At 46.3% G+C, this 16,578-nt stretch overlaps 1 protein-coding gene across 2 annotated transcripts in view; it reads left to right on the forward strand.

Annotated features, from left to right (window-relative positions):
* Window positions 1-16,343, forward strand: part of LRGUK (leucine rich repeats and guanylate kinase domain containing) — a 48,992-nt gene extending 32,649 nt beyond the window's left edge. The window contains exons 15-20 of one of the 2 annotated variants that reach the window (XM_088651752.1): window positions 594-710; window positions 3,049-3,206; window positions 5,212-5,300; window positions 11,303-11,440; window positions 14,161-14,303; window positions 15,388-16,343. In XM_088651752.1, the coding sequence (XP_088507878.1) occupies window positions 594-710; window positions 3,049-3,206; window positions 5,212-5,300; window positions 11,303-11,440; window positions 14,161-14,303; window positions 15,388-15,593 (851 nt within the window). In that variant the 3' untranslated portion in view covers window positions 15,594-16,343. The remainder of the gene's footprint in view (window positions 1-593; window positions 711-3,048; window positions 3,207-5,211; window positions 5,301-11,302; window positions 11,441-14,160; window positions 14,304-15,387) is intronic. The other variant, XM_060279223.2, reaches the window with a different exon arrangement.
* The last annotated feature ends 235 nt before the right edge of the window (window positions 16,344-16,578 follow it).

A 16,578-nucleotide genomic window follows, 5' to 3' on the forward strand; every position in this document is an offset into this window, starting at 1 on the left:
AGACAGACATGGTTTCAATTCTGTTAGTGTTTAATTACTTTTTAATGACTATCTCTTTTATGTTTTTAGTTTGTTTTTCTATTGTATCTGTGTTTTGTATTTGTATCTGTAATCTGCCTTGAGTCTCAATCTGGGGGAAAGGTGGGATATAAATAAATAAATGTAATAATGATGAAGTGTCATAGCCCGGAAGGACAAAGTTACAGTGCAGCTCCAAAAGGATAAAGAATTGACTCATACATATAATTCCCTTTTCAAATGATATACGAAAAATAAAAGTATTGTCCATCTGTGAGTTCCATAATTACTGAGAATAAAGATTCTATAAAGTCTTAGATGAGCCAGACGGTTGCATATACTGGTGTTGCCAAGTGACTGGGCACCTTAATATAAGGAACAATATCCTGTATAAGAAATAAATAAATGTGGTCATGCAAACTCTGCCCTTTAGCTACTTTTAGTTTATGAGATACCTTGCAATTTACCACATTCTAGAAAGCCAGCAATCCAAATTGTCACGACTGAAGGTCTTCCAGGATTTGGCCGTGTTAATTCTTTTCTTTCTCTCCATATGTGCCTCCCTTCACGTTCAGACGATTTTGACGCAGCATTCACCAAGCTGAGCAGCCTCATCGAGGAGTTCCTGGGGATAAAGCAGCCGTCGGAAATTGAGGTCAGACCTTCTGCATCGTACACCAATCTCCTTTCAGGTATGGCATTGCAGATCATCCCCCCCCCCCCAGGTGTGGCCTGACAGTTGTGTTGCTTCTGGCAAGCGAAATGGGAATTTGCCACAGATAGCTTGCTCCCCGCAAGCATTTGCACTCATCATTGAAAGAGGGAGGTCCTGTGCTAGGCTTGTCAGCCATTTGGCTTTGAAGTTGGCATTTTTGCAGCATTTAGTCCAGGATCCCAGCCCGTCTGATCGGTTTCATGCCCAGGTATTCTGGGCTATCTAGAAATGTTACCTCTTTTGGGTGCTTGTATATCAAGTCCACTTTCGGGAAATTGAGCTCACCCATTTCTAGAGCACTTTTTTTGTCCAATGCCTGTTTGATCTCATTCTCCATCTCAAAATGCATTTTGTTCAGGGGGACTCCCCAGCACCAAATTGTTCTTCTCACCTGAGATCCCCACCCACAACGACTCCATGGAGGAGTCTGCCTCTTGAGGATTTTTATCTTACTGGACTCCAGATCCTCTTTGACGTACAGACGGACACCACCTAGACCTGGTCCTTCCTATAGGATTCGTATCACTTTGTTCTCTCCGTCCCACTAGGTTTCCATTAGGCTTGCTATATCTTGTTCTGAGACCAAGCACTCCAGCTTGCCCATCTTGGCTCAGAGATTCCTGGCATCAGCATCAAAACACCTGTACATGAGGAGTTATGTCTCCAGCTGTCTTTGCTGCATGTGTTTTGCCCGGTGGCACTTTGGCCTCTCCGAATTGCTGTCATATGCCCCTGCTACCCTTTGTCTGAATGCTCGTAATCGTGAACTTGCTGGCTCCCTGACCCCCCACATCTGATTGAAAGCTGCTCTGTCGCCTCTTTTAATTTAACCTGTCAAGTGCTCAGTAGAAAGTCACCTTCAACAGAGGCCTTTGGGCATGTGAGCCAAAAGTTCACAAAATGTGAGAGTCTTTCTTTCTTTCTTTCTTTCTTTCTTTCTTTCTTTCTTTCTTTCTTTCTTTCTTTCTTTCTTTCTTTCTTTCTTTCTTTCTTTCCTCCTTGTCCTTGGTGGATGCAATGATTAAGGAGGGCAGAGGAGTTAGAAAGGGCCCCTCCTCCCCTTTATCATTTTATGCTGTGCCATAAACCATCTGATATTCCTTGCAGGAGCTCTTAATGGCCTCTAATGTCTTTGCCGTCCTGTCAATTTGCATTTCTTCGTCAGCCACAGCAACTTCATTATGAGCGCTGAGTTTGGGCAATTCCACCATCCATAAAAGTAACTTTGAAATTTACTACGCTCCATTAAATTCATTTAGAGTTTCATTTGTAGGTGTTGTGAATTAAAGTAATGCTCCTATTTTGGGGGAGAGATTGCTCCTTCCTTATGGATGAGAGGAAATTGTTTGTTTGCTTGTTTGGGAAGGAGGGGGCGAAATCTTGCCTCAAGGTTGACTCTTTAGTATCAACATTTGCAGTAAGATCGTAATAGGGGGAGATTGGGTGTTTGATATAATGGGAAGCTATTAAAAATCTTCTTCTTAATGAACAGCTTTTGCTAATGGACAGAGAGAGCAGAGAGGCAGCTGTGGGTAGAAGTGGCATTCAAGCAGAGCGATGGAGGTGCCATAATTGTTCCCCTTGGTCAGCTCCAGCCCAAGACATCTTTTGGGTCTGGGAACAACAATCCTAAATGATGTTCAGAAACGCCATTTTCCTGCACAAGGCCCATTTGCACATTTATTCACAGTTCCTGGTCTTTTTAATAGGGCTTTCACCGAAAACCTTGTGGGCCCATGGAAAGCTGAAGTTTTCTGGGGCCCAGGAAGTCAAGAGAGCCTGAGATAAGGTTAAAACCCATTCCCATGAGGGGGAAAACCCAGTAGATAATCCTTGAGGGTGTTTATGAAAACCTACTTCCAGTGTTCAGATTCTGCATTCTAGGCTGAACTTCATTAGCCATTTTAGAACAGAGCAAGCAACGTTCTTAACCCTGGGCTCAGCATCCCTTCTCCATTACTTGGAGGGAAGCAGAGAGAGAGAGAGAGAGAGAGAGAGAGAGAGAGAGAGAGAGAGAGAGAGAGAGAGAGAGATGTTGTATAGTTTAGGTGGGGATCCTCCAGGTGTCGCTGAACTACAACTCCCATCATCCCTGGCTGCAGTGGCTGATGGGACCCGTAGTCCCATAGCATCTGAAGGGCCACCTTCCCTGCTGCAAGGGGATTCTAGAACAGGCCGAGAGGCCCAGAGGTGGGTGTCATCTTCTGTGACGTGCTTTCTCAAGAATGGCAAGTCCCCAGAACTCCTTAATTCCCGCTGACCTTTCTGCCGATCCTGTTTGCCGGCCCTAAGTGAGCGCATCTTCTCTTTCTCAGTTACAAATGAGGCGCTCACAGTGCCTCCAAAAACAGCCTCCGTCAAAGGAACCGATGGGGTAGCGCCATCACCCACCCCCAGTGAGTTTTTGGACTCATCGGCCAAAAATTACTCTGCCATCATATCGGCCAGGCTTTCAGCACAGAAAACACCAGCGGTAAGTGTGTGTGTGTGTGTGTGTGTGAGAGAGAGAGAGAGAGAGAGAGACAGAGACTCTGATTAATAATATCCAAAGCCTTACTTAGACTAAGGGTTCCCTACATGATCATTACAACCAGCTGATTCTGCTTGGTGTTGCAGCCCATGGAAGCGGCAATCAGCAGCCACAGGAGAGAGGGCCTTTTCTGCTGCAGTGTCTCTAAATTCTCTCTGAGCTTTGGCAAGTGCTGACACTGACGATACTCAGGTTTCTTTTAAAAGACCTAAAGGTCCGCTCCCAGACCTTTAGATCTCACTATATTGAATTTTAACTCTGTCCTATTTGAGAGAGGAAAAAACTATAGCCAAATGAAATCATGAGCAGGATTTGAATAATATATAAGGGAAGGAGAACAAATAAATGATTGCAATGTAAGTTACAATACAATAGAAAATAAATGGCAGTTATGGCAGCAGATAAAGGAATACAACAGGAGCATCACGGACGTAAGGATGAGAAGCCAAAATGTAAGGAATCATTATATTGAAAGTGAATTGAATAATGTCAAATCATAACAAATTAATAAAAATAATTTTAAAAATGAATTTTAACTCTGCCTCAGTTTTTCCCTTTAAAATTTCCTTCCTGTATTTTAATATTTCAACATGTAGTTTAATGTTTTTGTGCACGTGGCTTTAACTACACACTGTGCGAAGGAGTACCACGCCTGCTCTGCCCTGAATCCCCACTGGCATCCTGCTTCCTTGGATGACCTCGACTTGTAGCATTCTGATGAGAGAGGTCCCAGGTTCAGTCTTTCCCCCCTAGGATCAAGTAAAAAAAGTGATGGTTAAAACAACAACTCTGTCTCGGACTTGGAGAGCCACAGCCCATCAGAGTAGTCAGTGTTGAGCTACAAGGATAAATGATCTGTTATTAGCCAGCTTCCTATATATTCCTATGCAACTAATGCTCCCCGTATGACAACTGGAAGGAGTTGGAAATCCAATGGAAGCTTTTTTAAAACAACAACAACAACCAACCACCACACACGCTGAGGTTCTAGAATGATGGTGTGTAATAATAATGCTGAATCTCAGCTCAGCAGGCCTGGCAGCTATGGAATTATTACCACCATGCCTTATTGCTAAGAAGATTTGTTCCCCAGTTTTCTGGAGTTTGAGTTCCAAATGGAGAAGAGAAGCCGGAAACCAATCCGCTACCCACCAATTAGCAAAAGGCTTTCGTTTCTCTGGAGAGAGGTAGGGATAGCGGGAGGGCAACTGCCCCCCCCATCCATGCCTTGAACATAATAATCATAATCATAATTTATGATTTATACGCTGCCAATCTGACTGGGTTACCCCATCCGCTCTGGGCGGCTTCCAACAAATTAAAACAACAGTAGGCCATAAAAATGTCCTGATACAAGGCTGCCTTCAGATGTCTTCTAAAAGTTGTGTGCTTGTATAGCTCCTTGGCATCTGATGGGAGGGTGTTACACAGGGAGGGCGCAACTACCAAGAAGGCCCTGTGCCTGGTTCCCTGTCACTTCACTTCTTGCAGTGAGAGGACCACCAGAGGGTCCTCATAGCAACAACAGCATCAAACATTAAGCAATCAAACATTGTGATTGGCATTGCGAAAAATGACAGCCTAGAAATATTTTAAAAATAACTAAGTATGCAATAAATAAATAAATCCCTCCACATAGAAAATTAGGTGTTAGGGAACAGGGTTGCTGATTAGCCATCTCCCTGATAACCTAGGTTTCTGTGTGCAAGGATTGATTTTGCCTGAGCCCCAGTTGCATGAGCCCCCTCTCACCCAGAAACAGGTCTTGCCTCCTTGTTGTTTCTGGTTTTAGGCAGAGAGGGGCTTCTCTGCTGTTTTAACCCCCCCCCCCCAAAGTTTTATTCTAAGAAATTACCTGTGATTCCCGCACTGCAGGGGGTTGGATTGGTGACCCTTGGGAGTACCTCTACAATTGTACGATTCTAAGTTGATTGTGCTTCTTTTTCAGGAGGAGGCTTCTCTCCAGAGGCGGCAGCGCACGGCCAAGCAGGGGCTGACAGGGAAGGCTGTGAGTTCCTATAGCCAGCTGTTTCAGAGGTAAGGAAAGGCACGCCAAGGGGGCTGCAATGAGCTGGAGTGGGAAGGGGGCTTCTTCTGTGATCCCAAAGCTCTACGAAACCAGGAAGTAAAGTATTTCTGCTCGTTGACCGGGGAGCTTGGCAGCCACACACCCCAAGCCACGCTCTGCACTATTAGTTCCCGACCACTTTCGTCGTCGTAAGTGCTGAAGTCTTGATCCCTCCAAGGTTTTTGCAGGCAACAAACTGCTTGTTTTCCAAATATCTTTCAGAATTCACGAATGCCCAAACTTGTGGTGGGATTTGTTTTCTTAAAAGATGTATTCAGAAACAACAACAACTATCAATAATAGCAATTATATTAACAACAACAACAATTAATTTGTACCCCACCCATCTGACTGGGTTGCCCCAGCCACTCTCTGTGTTGGATTCTAACGCAGAGGAGTCTCCCTCATCTGTCTATCCTCTCATTTGAACATTTCTTGCTTGGGAAGAGTGCTACATTTCATCGGGAGGGATGGAGGAGAAATTCAGCTTCGTTTGCATCTTCATGAGAAACTACCTGTTCTGCACTTTCCAAATGCAATAGGTGAACCAGCACACAGCCTCCCTTCAAAATGTGCACTTATCCGAATTCTGCAATGCCGTTCTCCAGTCAAACAATATGTAGAAAAATACATACGATATATAGTGAAGCTAACACACACACATACACACACACACACATATTATGGGGAATTGCTTGCCAAAATGTGTATACTGTATTAGAGAAAACGGCAACTAAAAATGGGTGTGTTGAAAGAAATTTGCACTAAACCGCTGACAAGTTTTCATGAATAGTAATTTTTTAAAATCACAAATTGCCACAGGAATGTGGAAAACTGAATTTAGGACTGGGAAAGTAGGAAACTGAGAGAAACCACAACAGACTGAGCCACCCATTCCTGGCTTTGTGCTGGGGGAGTGGGGAGGAAACAGCTCCAGGAAGTGCTACAGGATAGGGACACCTCAACCATTAGGCAGAGTGAGGTGGCCGCTACTTAGGTTCTCATTGCCAGGTAGGGAGAGATGCACCTATGGGATTTTCAGATGCCCAAATAACTTAGCTGCCCTCGGTACTGTACACTTTACCTTGATGGTATCCATGGGGCTCCAGGTGCTGCTCTGCCTCAGGCAGCAAAGCATCTTTGCCCTTCTGTGCCATTAACCTTTCTTATACCTGTTGCCAAATTTAGCTTCCTTTTGGTGCGAAACTTAGCAGGCGCGAAATACAGCCAGCTTTTGATGAGCTCTCTTATTCAGAAAAGCTGCTCTTTCTTTGAATTTGTTTTCCCCGAGACTTTTGGTTGATTGGAGCACTCTTTGTGAACGTTGGGGGTCAGAGAGGAAGTCCAGGAAGTCTGTCTCTCTGAAAAGTAATTGCAAAAAGCCTCAATAGATTTCTGCCTTTCCCCCCTTTCTCCTTTCCCTGTCTGAGCTCTTGGGGGGGGGAGAAAAATAATCTGCTTTGATTTAGAACACAATGGCCTCTTTCACGAAAATAGTTCTTTGCTCCTGGAGTTCAGCAACAAGCTTCTCCCTTCTCCATTCAGCCACTCTGTTGCCAAGAGACAGAGGGGTGACTTTCTTTATCGAGAGCTCTCTGCAAGACAAAGGCTTGAGTTCCTTCTCCCTGTTCCTTGTGGACACCGCAGCACAGAACTAATCGAATGTCACTTGATTAGTAAGGGTGCTAATGGGCTAAAGAGAAGGCTGGCTTCGCAGGGCCATGTCTACTTCAAATGTAAGTGGGAAGTGAAAAACATTTTGCACACCTATCAGAGAAATGCTGTGTAAAAAGGTCTCGTCCGCCTTGAAGGGGAGAGGCTGTCATCTCTTGTGCACTTTTGCTGAAAGTCGGTCAATTTTCTCCTAAATGAATGCAGCAGTTTGGATTCCGCAGGGTGGTGCAAATTTGGCTCTGTTTGCATTTTGAGCTCCATTCAAGGTATGAGTAGTAGCGTGCAAAGCCCAAAACGGCTTGGGACCCACGTACCTAAAAGGGTGTCTCACCCAGTATCAAGCATCTCAGGCCCTACGATTGGTGGGGGAGACAGGGGAGATACTGGCTGGTTGGCTCTGACCCATGGCAGAGCTTTATCTGTGGTGGCTCCCCGGGTGCAGAACAGTCTCCCTGGGGAGGTGCTTTGATCTCACACATTCTTAGCATTCAGGAATAACTCAAAAATGCTTCTGTTTATCCAGACATTTGATAACCGAAAACTACTGCTCCTGGCAATCTTATTATTGTTTTTTGAAATTCAGAACACATGTTCATTTTAATCATATCATTTTAACTGTTTTGCGTTGGCCACCCTGAGTTCCTTTGGGATGTAAATTAAACAAATTATAATGGTGATACCCGCTTCAGTGGGGCTGGCCTTTCATTAGGCAGAGGTTAGATCCTGGGGGCCAGTAGTGGCCTGAGCCCCCACCATTCCCCTCTGTTGGAAGGTAGAGCTGTGTGCCACATGGGCTAGTCTGGGCTGGAAGATGCTATCGTCTTGCTGGGAGCATTGATGTAAATTCAGCTGCCACCCTGTTGGCTTTTGTGTGTGCAAGGGGTGTGTGTGTGTGCCATCTTTCCCTTTGCCCTCAGGCCACCCCTGAGCCTCAGAATTCATGAAGAGATCCAAAGGGAACACCATTTGATCTCTCCCCACGATAGCAAAGCTGCTTAGCAAGTATTAATAGCATTCCCTGTAGTAATTTCATGCCTGGTGGCAAATCCAGCCTACAGGAGCTGATTGGCACCCTTTGGAATGAGAAGGGCATGGTCCTCGCAAGCAGCAGTACAGGCATTTTCCAACATGCCAGCCAGTCATGCTCCCCCAGCTTCTACAACCATAAAAACGTGTAATTATATGCCATGCATAGGGTTGCCTCTGGCGTTAGACCTACTCTTGAGTAGACCATTGACACTGATAGACATGACTATGCTAGGTCCATTAATTTGAGTGTGTCTACTTGGAGGGAAACTTGGTTGGAATCAGCCCGTAGTTAATTTATAGGTTTCTTAAAAATAATTCTCTGCCTTGAACTGTGGTGTCCAGTAAGTGGCCCAGCTGGCTTTAAAGAGGGACTGGACAAATTCATGGGTTGTCGGTGGAGTCAATAATGGACATAGGCTGTGACAACTGCCTGGAATCTCCCATGTTCAGAGAAGCATCAGTTGCTGGGGAGCAGCAACAGCAGAGGGCGATTGCCTTTGCATCCATTCCTGCTTGTGGGCTTCCTAGAGACACCTGGCTGGTTACTGTAAACCGGACTCTGAGCTGGGGGGATCTTTGGCCTGATCCACCGGGGCTCTTTGTACATTCATATGCGTGACTGCAGCAGCGGCAAAGCGTTCCCTACGGACAGTCATGCAACCCTACTAGCTTGCCTAGCACCATGGAGAAGCACGAGCTGTTGTCTTTGGATAAACAGCTATTCATCTCCCCTGTGACCGCCTAAATAATCTGCCTGCTAAAGAAAAGAGCACAGGGATTTATGTGAATCTGTTCTGTGTGGTGTCAGTGGAGCTCTGCATTCTCCCCCATATCCTTTTCTCCTGGGGAAATCCTCTAGCTCCAGGCATGAGCAAGGGACAGCATTTTCCAGGTGTGAGTACAAGTGTACCTGCATACCTGCTCAGTTATGTCGCTAATATAATCTGAGCACACTTGTTTGTTTTCTAAGCTGCCTTAGAGAAAGGTGGGATATAAACAAATTGTTGGAGATTCTTGCCCCATGTCTACAGTCATGGGATTGTTGTCTATCACATGACAGTGTATGTTTACATTTCACAGAGTGGGAAGTGGCGGAGACAGGATGTTTGTGTTACTGCGTTCCGTGAAATGGGATTATTGTCCTTTGTTTTTTTATCTTTGCTGTCTGATGCTAGAGAGGGAGCCATGTTGCAGTGCTCCGTGTGTGTTTATATGTAAATAAAGTAGATTACGCCAATTGCTGAGTTGCTGAGGTCTGTTACGCAAACTGTGAACACTCTGCGGATCCCTGAGTGTGCTGGTGTCTGTTGGCATCAGTCACTGTGATGTTCAGGCAGAAGAAAGCTTTTGAAGCTCCCAAACGATCGACCAGGAGGGAGAGAACATGCCAGTGGGGCATGTATCTTTACCAAGGTCCTACTCATGTGTAGGACGACTCCTAACACAAATACTCCAACTAAAAATATAACAGCATGGCCCCAGTGTGCCATGGATGTTAGCCTTTTCAAAGCAGAGAACTCAGTTTGACGCAATTTTGTTAAAATAATCTGAGCCAAGGCACCTCTGGGGCAATTGGAATAGTAAATTGTTGACATGCCTATAACACTGTTCAAACTGTCCACAGAAATAGCATTATTTGCCAGCTTAATGTAGTTGCTATTAATTATTTATTTCTCCTATCGAAAGATGCTTCCCACAAGCATCTGGCTGGCTCCTTTGATGTTGGACTAGATGGGCCACTGGCCTGATCCAACGGGCTTTTATTCTTACATTTAAAATCCACTTCTGTCACCCTCTGGAAGGATGTTTGTTTCACCAACATGGCCCTGCAATGTTTTGCCTCCATGCAGGGCAGTGATGGGGAAGCTGAGCCCCCCTGGATGATGCTGGACTTCCACCAGCCCCAGCCAACATCCCCAATAATCAAGGAGGAGGACTGGAATTGCAATCCAGCAGCATTCAGAGGGTCACAGGTTCCCCATTCATGATGTTGTTGGCATCTGTCTGTCTCAAAAGACAATGGAGTGCACTGAAGTGACCTCCCTGGGGCGCTAGCCTGGGCAGTGTGTCTGGAGGTCCTGGGCTGCGCAGACGACAAGACCCCCTTCTTTGCCTTGCTGTTGTGGTCCAAAGGAAAGCGGATCAAGACGTTTGGCACCAGCTTGGCTGCAGCAGTTGCCAGGAGGAGTTATACAAGGCACCACCCAACCGTCTTAGGAACTCCACTCCCGATTTGTGTAGGGTTTGCTCCTTAGCCTTTTCTTCTCCCAAGGATGTCCCACAAGGCAGCAGTAGAGGTTTCCTTTTCCTAGATGGGCTACCTTCCATGTGGACGATTCCTATGTAAGGGTTCAGAAAAATCACTGTTCAGAAAGAAGATGGCCGTGCTACCCAACTAATGAGAATGATGAAAACTGCTCTTGCAGAAAAGCTTGGAGGCATAGAACACCCATGATAAGTCCTGAGGATGCCACACTGCAGCCCCTCCATAGGCCCCCTCCACCCCCGCAGAAAATGAAATTATCTAGTAAATCCCAATGCTTTGTTCTCCCCAAAAAGGGGGATCTGTCAGGCTAAACTAAGTGTCCAAAATATTTGATCTCTTTAGCAGTCTTCCCCCCCCCCCCTGCAGAATCCAATACAGTGGTACCTCGGTTTATGAACACAATTGGTTCCGGAAATCTGTTCATAAACTGAAGCGTTCATAAACTGAAGCGAACTTTCCCATTGAAAGTAATGGAAAGTGGATTAATCCGTTCCAGACGGTCCGCGGAGTAACCGTTCATAAACTGAAGCGAACTTTTCCATTGAAAGTAATGGAAAGTGGATTAATCCGTTCCAGATGGGTCCGCGAAGTACTTAAACTGAAGCGTTCATAAACTGAAACATGGGTGTAATTGGTTCCGGAAGTCTGTTCATAAACTGAAGCGTTCATAAACTGAAGCGAACTTTCCCATTAAAAGTAATGGAAAGTGAATTAATCCGTTCCAGATGGGTCCGCGGCGTTCATAAACCGAAAATTCATAAACCGAGGTGTTCATAAACCGAGGTTCCACTGTATAACCTATAAAATCACTGGGTTGTAGGAGACCCTGAGAGCCATTTCATTCAACACCATTGGTACAACATAGGGAAGAGAGGCCGGGGTTGACAATGTGAATTGGGGATGTTATGCTAAGGTGTCATCACAGTGGAAATAATTTTGACTTTCTCTCTGATGCATATAATAGAGAGAAGTCCTCATATACTTCCTTATGTGTCATTCCAGCTATTTTGACGGCACCTCCCCAGCAGTTGGCCTCTCACATGCTCGGTTTTTGGAACCCCCATCTCAGGTTTCCAAGTTGTCATTCGGAAAAGACACCAGCCCAGATCGTGGTGTCCCACCCGCTAGTCCAGACCGAAGGTGGGTAAGGGCAAAACGTGTTCACTGAGAAGGGGCCAGATGGGCAGGTTCCCCATCTGGCAGGATCTGTCACAGAACCTTGCCTGGAGTGCATGCCTGGATCCTAATGGCTCCTCTGGTTTCACCAGGGACTGGTTTCTTCCCTGTGGAAACCCCTTTCAGAGGAGCAGCCCAGCCAGTCTGGAGCAGCAAAAAATAATAATAATAAAGGCTTTGGCACAGAAACCAAACTGGCTTAGTGTGGAATGAGCTGTCACAGACAGTATCTCGTTTCATCCGATGCGTTGCAACCCATGATGACTTGAGTTGTAACTGAATATAAATGCACTATGTAACCTACCAAGGCTAATGTAAAGGCACCTGGAAGGGCTGGCAGGCTTCTTTTGGCTTGGTTGAAGCTACTAGCCTTAAGGGCAGGAGGAGCCCAGGGAAATGCCTGATGATCCCCACATCTCCATGATAGCTCCTTCCCCTGGCCCATTCTGCCTTCTTCCTCCTCCTCTTTACTCAGTTTAAATTTGCCAGCTGTAAAGATTCGTTTGTATTTGGGGAAACAAAACATCCCTTCCTTTCCATTTCCTCACGTTGAGGTGTTTTAACTCTGCAAGCGCTTGCACTTAGCACTCTTAATTGTGTTTGTGAGAAATCAACTGTGAGCCAAGCTTGCAAGAAAGCAGGCTGCTGTGTGTGCATGCACTCATATTCATTCATTCATTCATTCATTCATTCATTCATTCATTCATTGTGTGTGTGTGTGTGTGTGTGAAGATCTGCACCCTAAGGTGGTGCAACAGCTGGCCAAAGGGATGCAGATTCCTCAGCCTCCTTGTCTTCTACTTTGCATTTGAGTTTTGATTGGAGCAGGAGAGAGGGTGGGTCATCCCATTTAAGACCGCGGGGAGATCCATGCTGGATCAAAAGAGTGGGCTCTCCAGTCCTGCCTCCTGGCCAGCCAGGCACCGCCGAGCTCCCTGCAAGCTGCCAGTCAGAGGCATATTAGCGGGATGAGTAGGAGGAGGGGGGGGCCCTTGGGGAGTCAGCCCAGCACTAGCGTGCACCCATTTCCTAATCAATATATCCACCCTTCGTTTTCAATTTCATGCTTCCATTGCTTGGGACTGAAGAGCAAGTAAAACAAAAAATCAGTCCTGGTAAGTTTGTGCAAAAGTGTGAGCATGCCAAGATGTGAAGCTTGTTAATAGAGGCGTGATGTTGTTGTTTTGTGAACTATTTTTTATCATGCCTGAGCGGCTTGCCTGGGGAATTGTGGGTCTCTCCCCACCCCCCACCCCCAATCTTGGAGCCTTCAGCATTTTCTAACCAAATGGGAAGTAATTCTAAGCCTGGTGTTCCTGATGCAGAGAGCAAGGGATGGGTGCTGCATTGCTCCTGCACAGTAGATGTACTAGGGATGAGGAGGGAAATTGATTTAGATTGCATTTAAGAACACACCTAATTCAAACTTTCCAAAGCAATACACAAGTCAAAACACAGCCATGTTTCAAAATTTGCGTATGTTAGTAAAAATATGCCAAAAAAATTGCTAGATTAGGGAACGTTGCTTTGCAAAAATGTGCTTGTTAGGCAGAATCCCCCACACAAACATGTGCATTAGGAGAAATTAGCACTAGAATTCTGATAAATCTTTTAAAAAGTGGAAACTGGTGTGGATTCCTAGAGAGCCGAGCTTACGATTGGAAAAAGTTAAGAACCTGAGAGAACCCGAAACTGCCAGATTCACCCATCTCCATTGGCTCAGTATGATGGGAAATGCAGGAAGGAAAAAGGAGTTCCATAGAATCACAGAGTTGGAAGAGACCACAAGGGCCATCCAGTCCAACCCCCTGCCCAGCAGGAAACACCATCAAAGCATTCCTGACATATGCCTGTCAAGCCTCTGCTTAAAGACCTCCAAAGAAGGAGACTCCACCACACTCCTTGGTAGCAAATTCCACTGCGGAACAGCTCTTACTGTCAGGAAGTTCTTCCTACTGTTTAGGTGGAATCTTCTTTCTTGAAGTTTGAATCCATTGCTCTGTGTCCGCTTCTCTGGAGCAGCAGAAAACAATCTTTCTCCCTCCTCCATATGACATCCTTTCATATATTTGAACATGGCTATCAGTTTCAGGCACTGAGCTGGGTGATGGTGGGAGGGAGGGGCTGGCTTTGAGGTATCCCTGCCTATGGCACTTGCTCATTCAACTTTACCAAGGCTTGCAGTTCTACATCTAGCGTCAGCTCGACTGCAGAAGAAACCTCAGCACTCACCCTGGTAATAGATCTGGGGGTGCCCGTGAAGCAGAAGTGAACCAAGGAGTCCACAGCAGGATCCCCTTTCTCTGCTCCCCAACTGGCTGGAGCACATCTCTTGATTATGCACAGCTGTATCTAAGTACTGTATGGAGTGCCTGCCGACTTCCGGCAGTTTTGGACTACAACTCCCATCAACCCCGCAACCACGTGCTTTGTTGGGCCTGATGGGAGTTGTAGGCCAGAGCATCTGGGGAGGCACTAGGTTGGCACAGACTATTCTAAGCACACCCTGGCACTCATGTGGCACTGCTAAGTCAGAGGAGTGAAACGTCTCAGGCAGACTTGGGTGTTGTTGTAAGATCTGCTTCCCGATTCTGCAAGTCGCCCGAGTTGCAAAGTACGTATCAGTTTTCTTCTGCTTGCTTGCTTGCTTTTTTGTTCATGAGAACCAAACTTTTCTTTCCCAGCCCCAAAGAGGCACACAGCACACCGAGACATTCGCTCAGCATTTCGCCAGCAGCACTTTCGTCTAGAAGCACGGCTTCTCAGCCACCCGGTGCCCCAGTTTCGTCAGCCGAGGAGGAGGATGGTGAGCAGGAAGGCAGGAAAGGTGGGAGTGGAAGAAAAGCTTTGGCCATGAGCTCTGTTGGGCCAAGATAGAAACAGCACACCTACAGCCCATGGGGGCTGGTTAGGCAGCCCTTTCACCTACCTACCTGTGATCCAGACACAGAACCCCCTCTGCTGTTTTTAAGCTCTAAAGCAGGGCTGGGGAGCCTTTGTTCATTTGGAAGGACACATTCTCAAAAGGGCAACTTTGTGGAGCTCAAAAGCAGGCCTTAAATTGCTTCGGTGTGGGTTGCATGCCAGCTATACCAAAGTAATGCCCCCCCCATTGTACACACATCTCCAGAGGTATTGCTACAGTTCAAAGCACATTCCATCCACGTAAAGGCACTCAAGGACAGTGGGGAAAGGGGTGTGGCAGAAGGAAGAGGAGGCATGGCTTAGGGAGGTGTTCCAAGGGCTAGGTAGAGACCCAAAAAGGCTGCATTTGGCCCCCAGGCTTGAGGTTCCTCACCGCTGCTCTAAAGAGACCAGTAGCGAAGCCAGCTATCGGTAGGATTCCCTGGAGCAAGTCCCGAGCCTTCAGAGTAGTTTTGCATAGTATGTCCCTGACTCAAAGCTATAGTGATGCAAAAAAAAAGAGGAGCAAATGGCAGGAAAGGAAAATAACCCCTGCTGTGCTGTGCTTGTGAACTTCTGCAAAAGAGTTTGCAGACCAGCCAACTAAACTAATATCAAACTAAATGCATATTGGGCCAGATCCAGCATAGCAGTTAGGTGGCAGTGAAATGTGCTGCTTGTTGTGAATGACAACGTCGCGCCCAAGTCCATGTATCAGAAATGCTGACACACAAACCCCAATTCACCCATGGTAAAGAACGAGCATATTTCGTGACGCAGCAGTCAGGCGCTCTGCCCAAATGGGAAGACCCTTTGTGAAGCAGTTCTCCTTGAACAGGGTGATTTGTTAGGGGTTCTCTCTGTTGGGCATCTGCTAGAACCAGGACTCTCCTCCTCCCATCTTCCCTGGCTGGGAATCTTAGCCCCGCAGGGGCTACTCCTGTTCTAATGGCAGCTGTCGCCTAATCATCGGAACTGTTGACGAATGCCATTTTCCTTTCTTGCAGAGGGGACCGTTTCTACCGAGCCCAAAGAGAAGAAGGCACCCAAGCCCAAGCCTCCTTCTCCCGCCGTCCGCCAACTCGTAGACCGTCCAGGTTCCAACACCAAGCCAGTACTCCCTCCCATTCCGTCAGGGAGGAAAAAAACCAAACCTGCAGCAGTGGAAGGGCAACCCTCTTCTCTGTTGTCTAACCCAAAGTCTTCGTTGTAGCCGTTGTCCCCCCCGCCCCTTCCGGGAAAATGCCGCACAAGACTCCTTCGCTTCCAAGTGCTTCTCCCCACTGAGATCTGCCTGCAGCTTGCTTGGAACGCCTCTTGCGGGAAACAAGCCACTCATAACAGGATGCTTGTTTGGGGTGACATGGGAGCCATTCGGAGGGAAGTCAGTGGGCTGTTCCTCACAATTTATATGTACATCTTGGAATATCCAAGTCCCCCCTGTGGTCAGCCACTTGACAGGGTGTTTTAGTTTTGGTAGATATTTCTAAATCTCAGGCTTTATGGGGGTGACGGAGGGTCCAGCTGATTATGATGCATATCAGAGCTCTTATTGTCCCCACGCGCCCAAGGAACAAAAGTAGCTTCTCATTTCACTGTAAAAGATCTGAATAGCCAACATGACTACTGTGTTATTTCAAACTAGCGTTGTTTGGTAGCCCTTGAAATAAGTCAGTTTCGTTAATTTATTACTCGGTTAAAACATTGACACAGTATCATCTGAGATTGCTTTAGGTGAGTGATAGTCCTAAAAACACTCCACATTCAAATGGCAGCTATTTGAAAATTGGTGATGGGATCCCTCGGATCCAAGTGGAAAGGTTAGGTTAAAATGGCTTAGCTGTTTACAATAATGGGAAGTAGATTCTAAGAGGCATGTAATATTAAAAGTGGTTCCATTTACCTTGGAAGAAGGAAGACCATTTTAGCATCCAAATCCAAAATAAAAAATGCAATCTTTTGATCATTCTGTTTGGGACATTCTCTTTGAAATGTCAGCAATTGAAACACCCCACAGAAAATAAATCACCACTTAGGCTAAGCATCCAACAAACTGGGGACATGTTGTTAACCCTCTGAAAGACCAGCTTCATCTCCCAGCAGCTGAGGAGACACAAATCTCCAGCGGCCAAGAAAAGAGTTATAGATGAACCAGCTGGGAGCCATTAGCCAAGCAGGTTGCTTTCAGATGTGTGAAG

The sequence above is a fragment of the Zootoca vivipara genome, chromosome 9 (genome assembly GCF_965207765.1).
Source record: "Zootoca vivipara chromosome 9, rZooViv2.hap1.1, whole genome shotgun sequence".
Taxonomy (NCBI): Eukaryota; Metazoa; Chordata; class Lepidosauria; order Squamata; family Lacertidae; genus Zootoca; species Zootoca vivipara.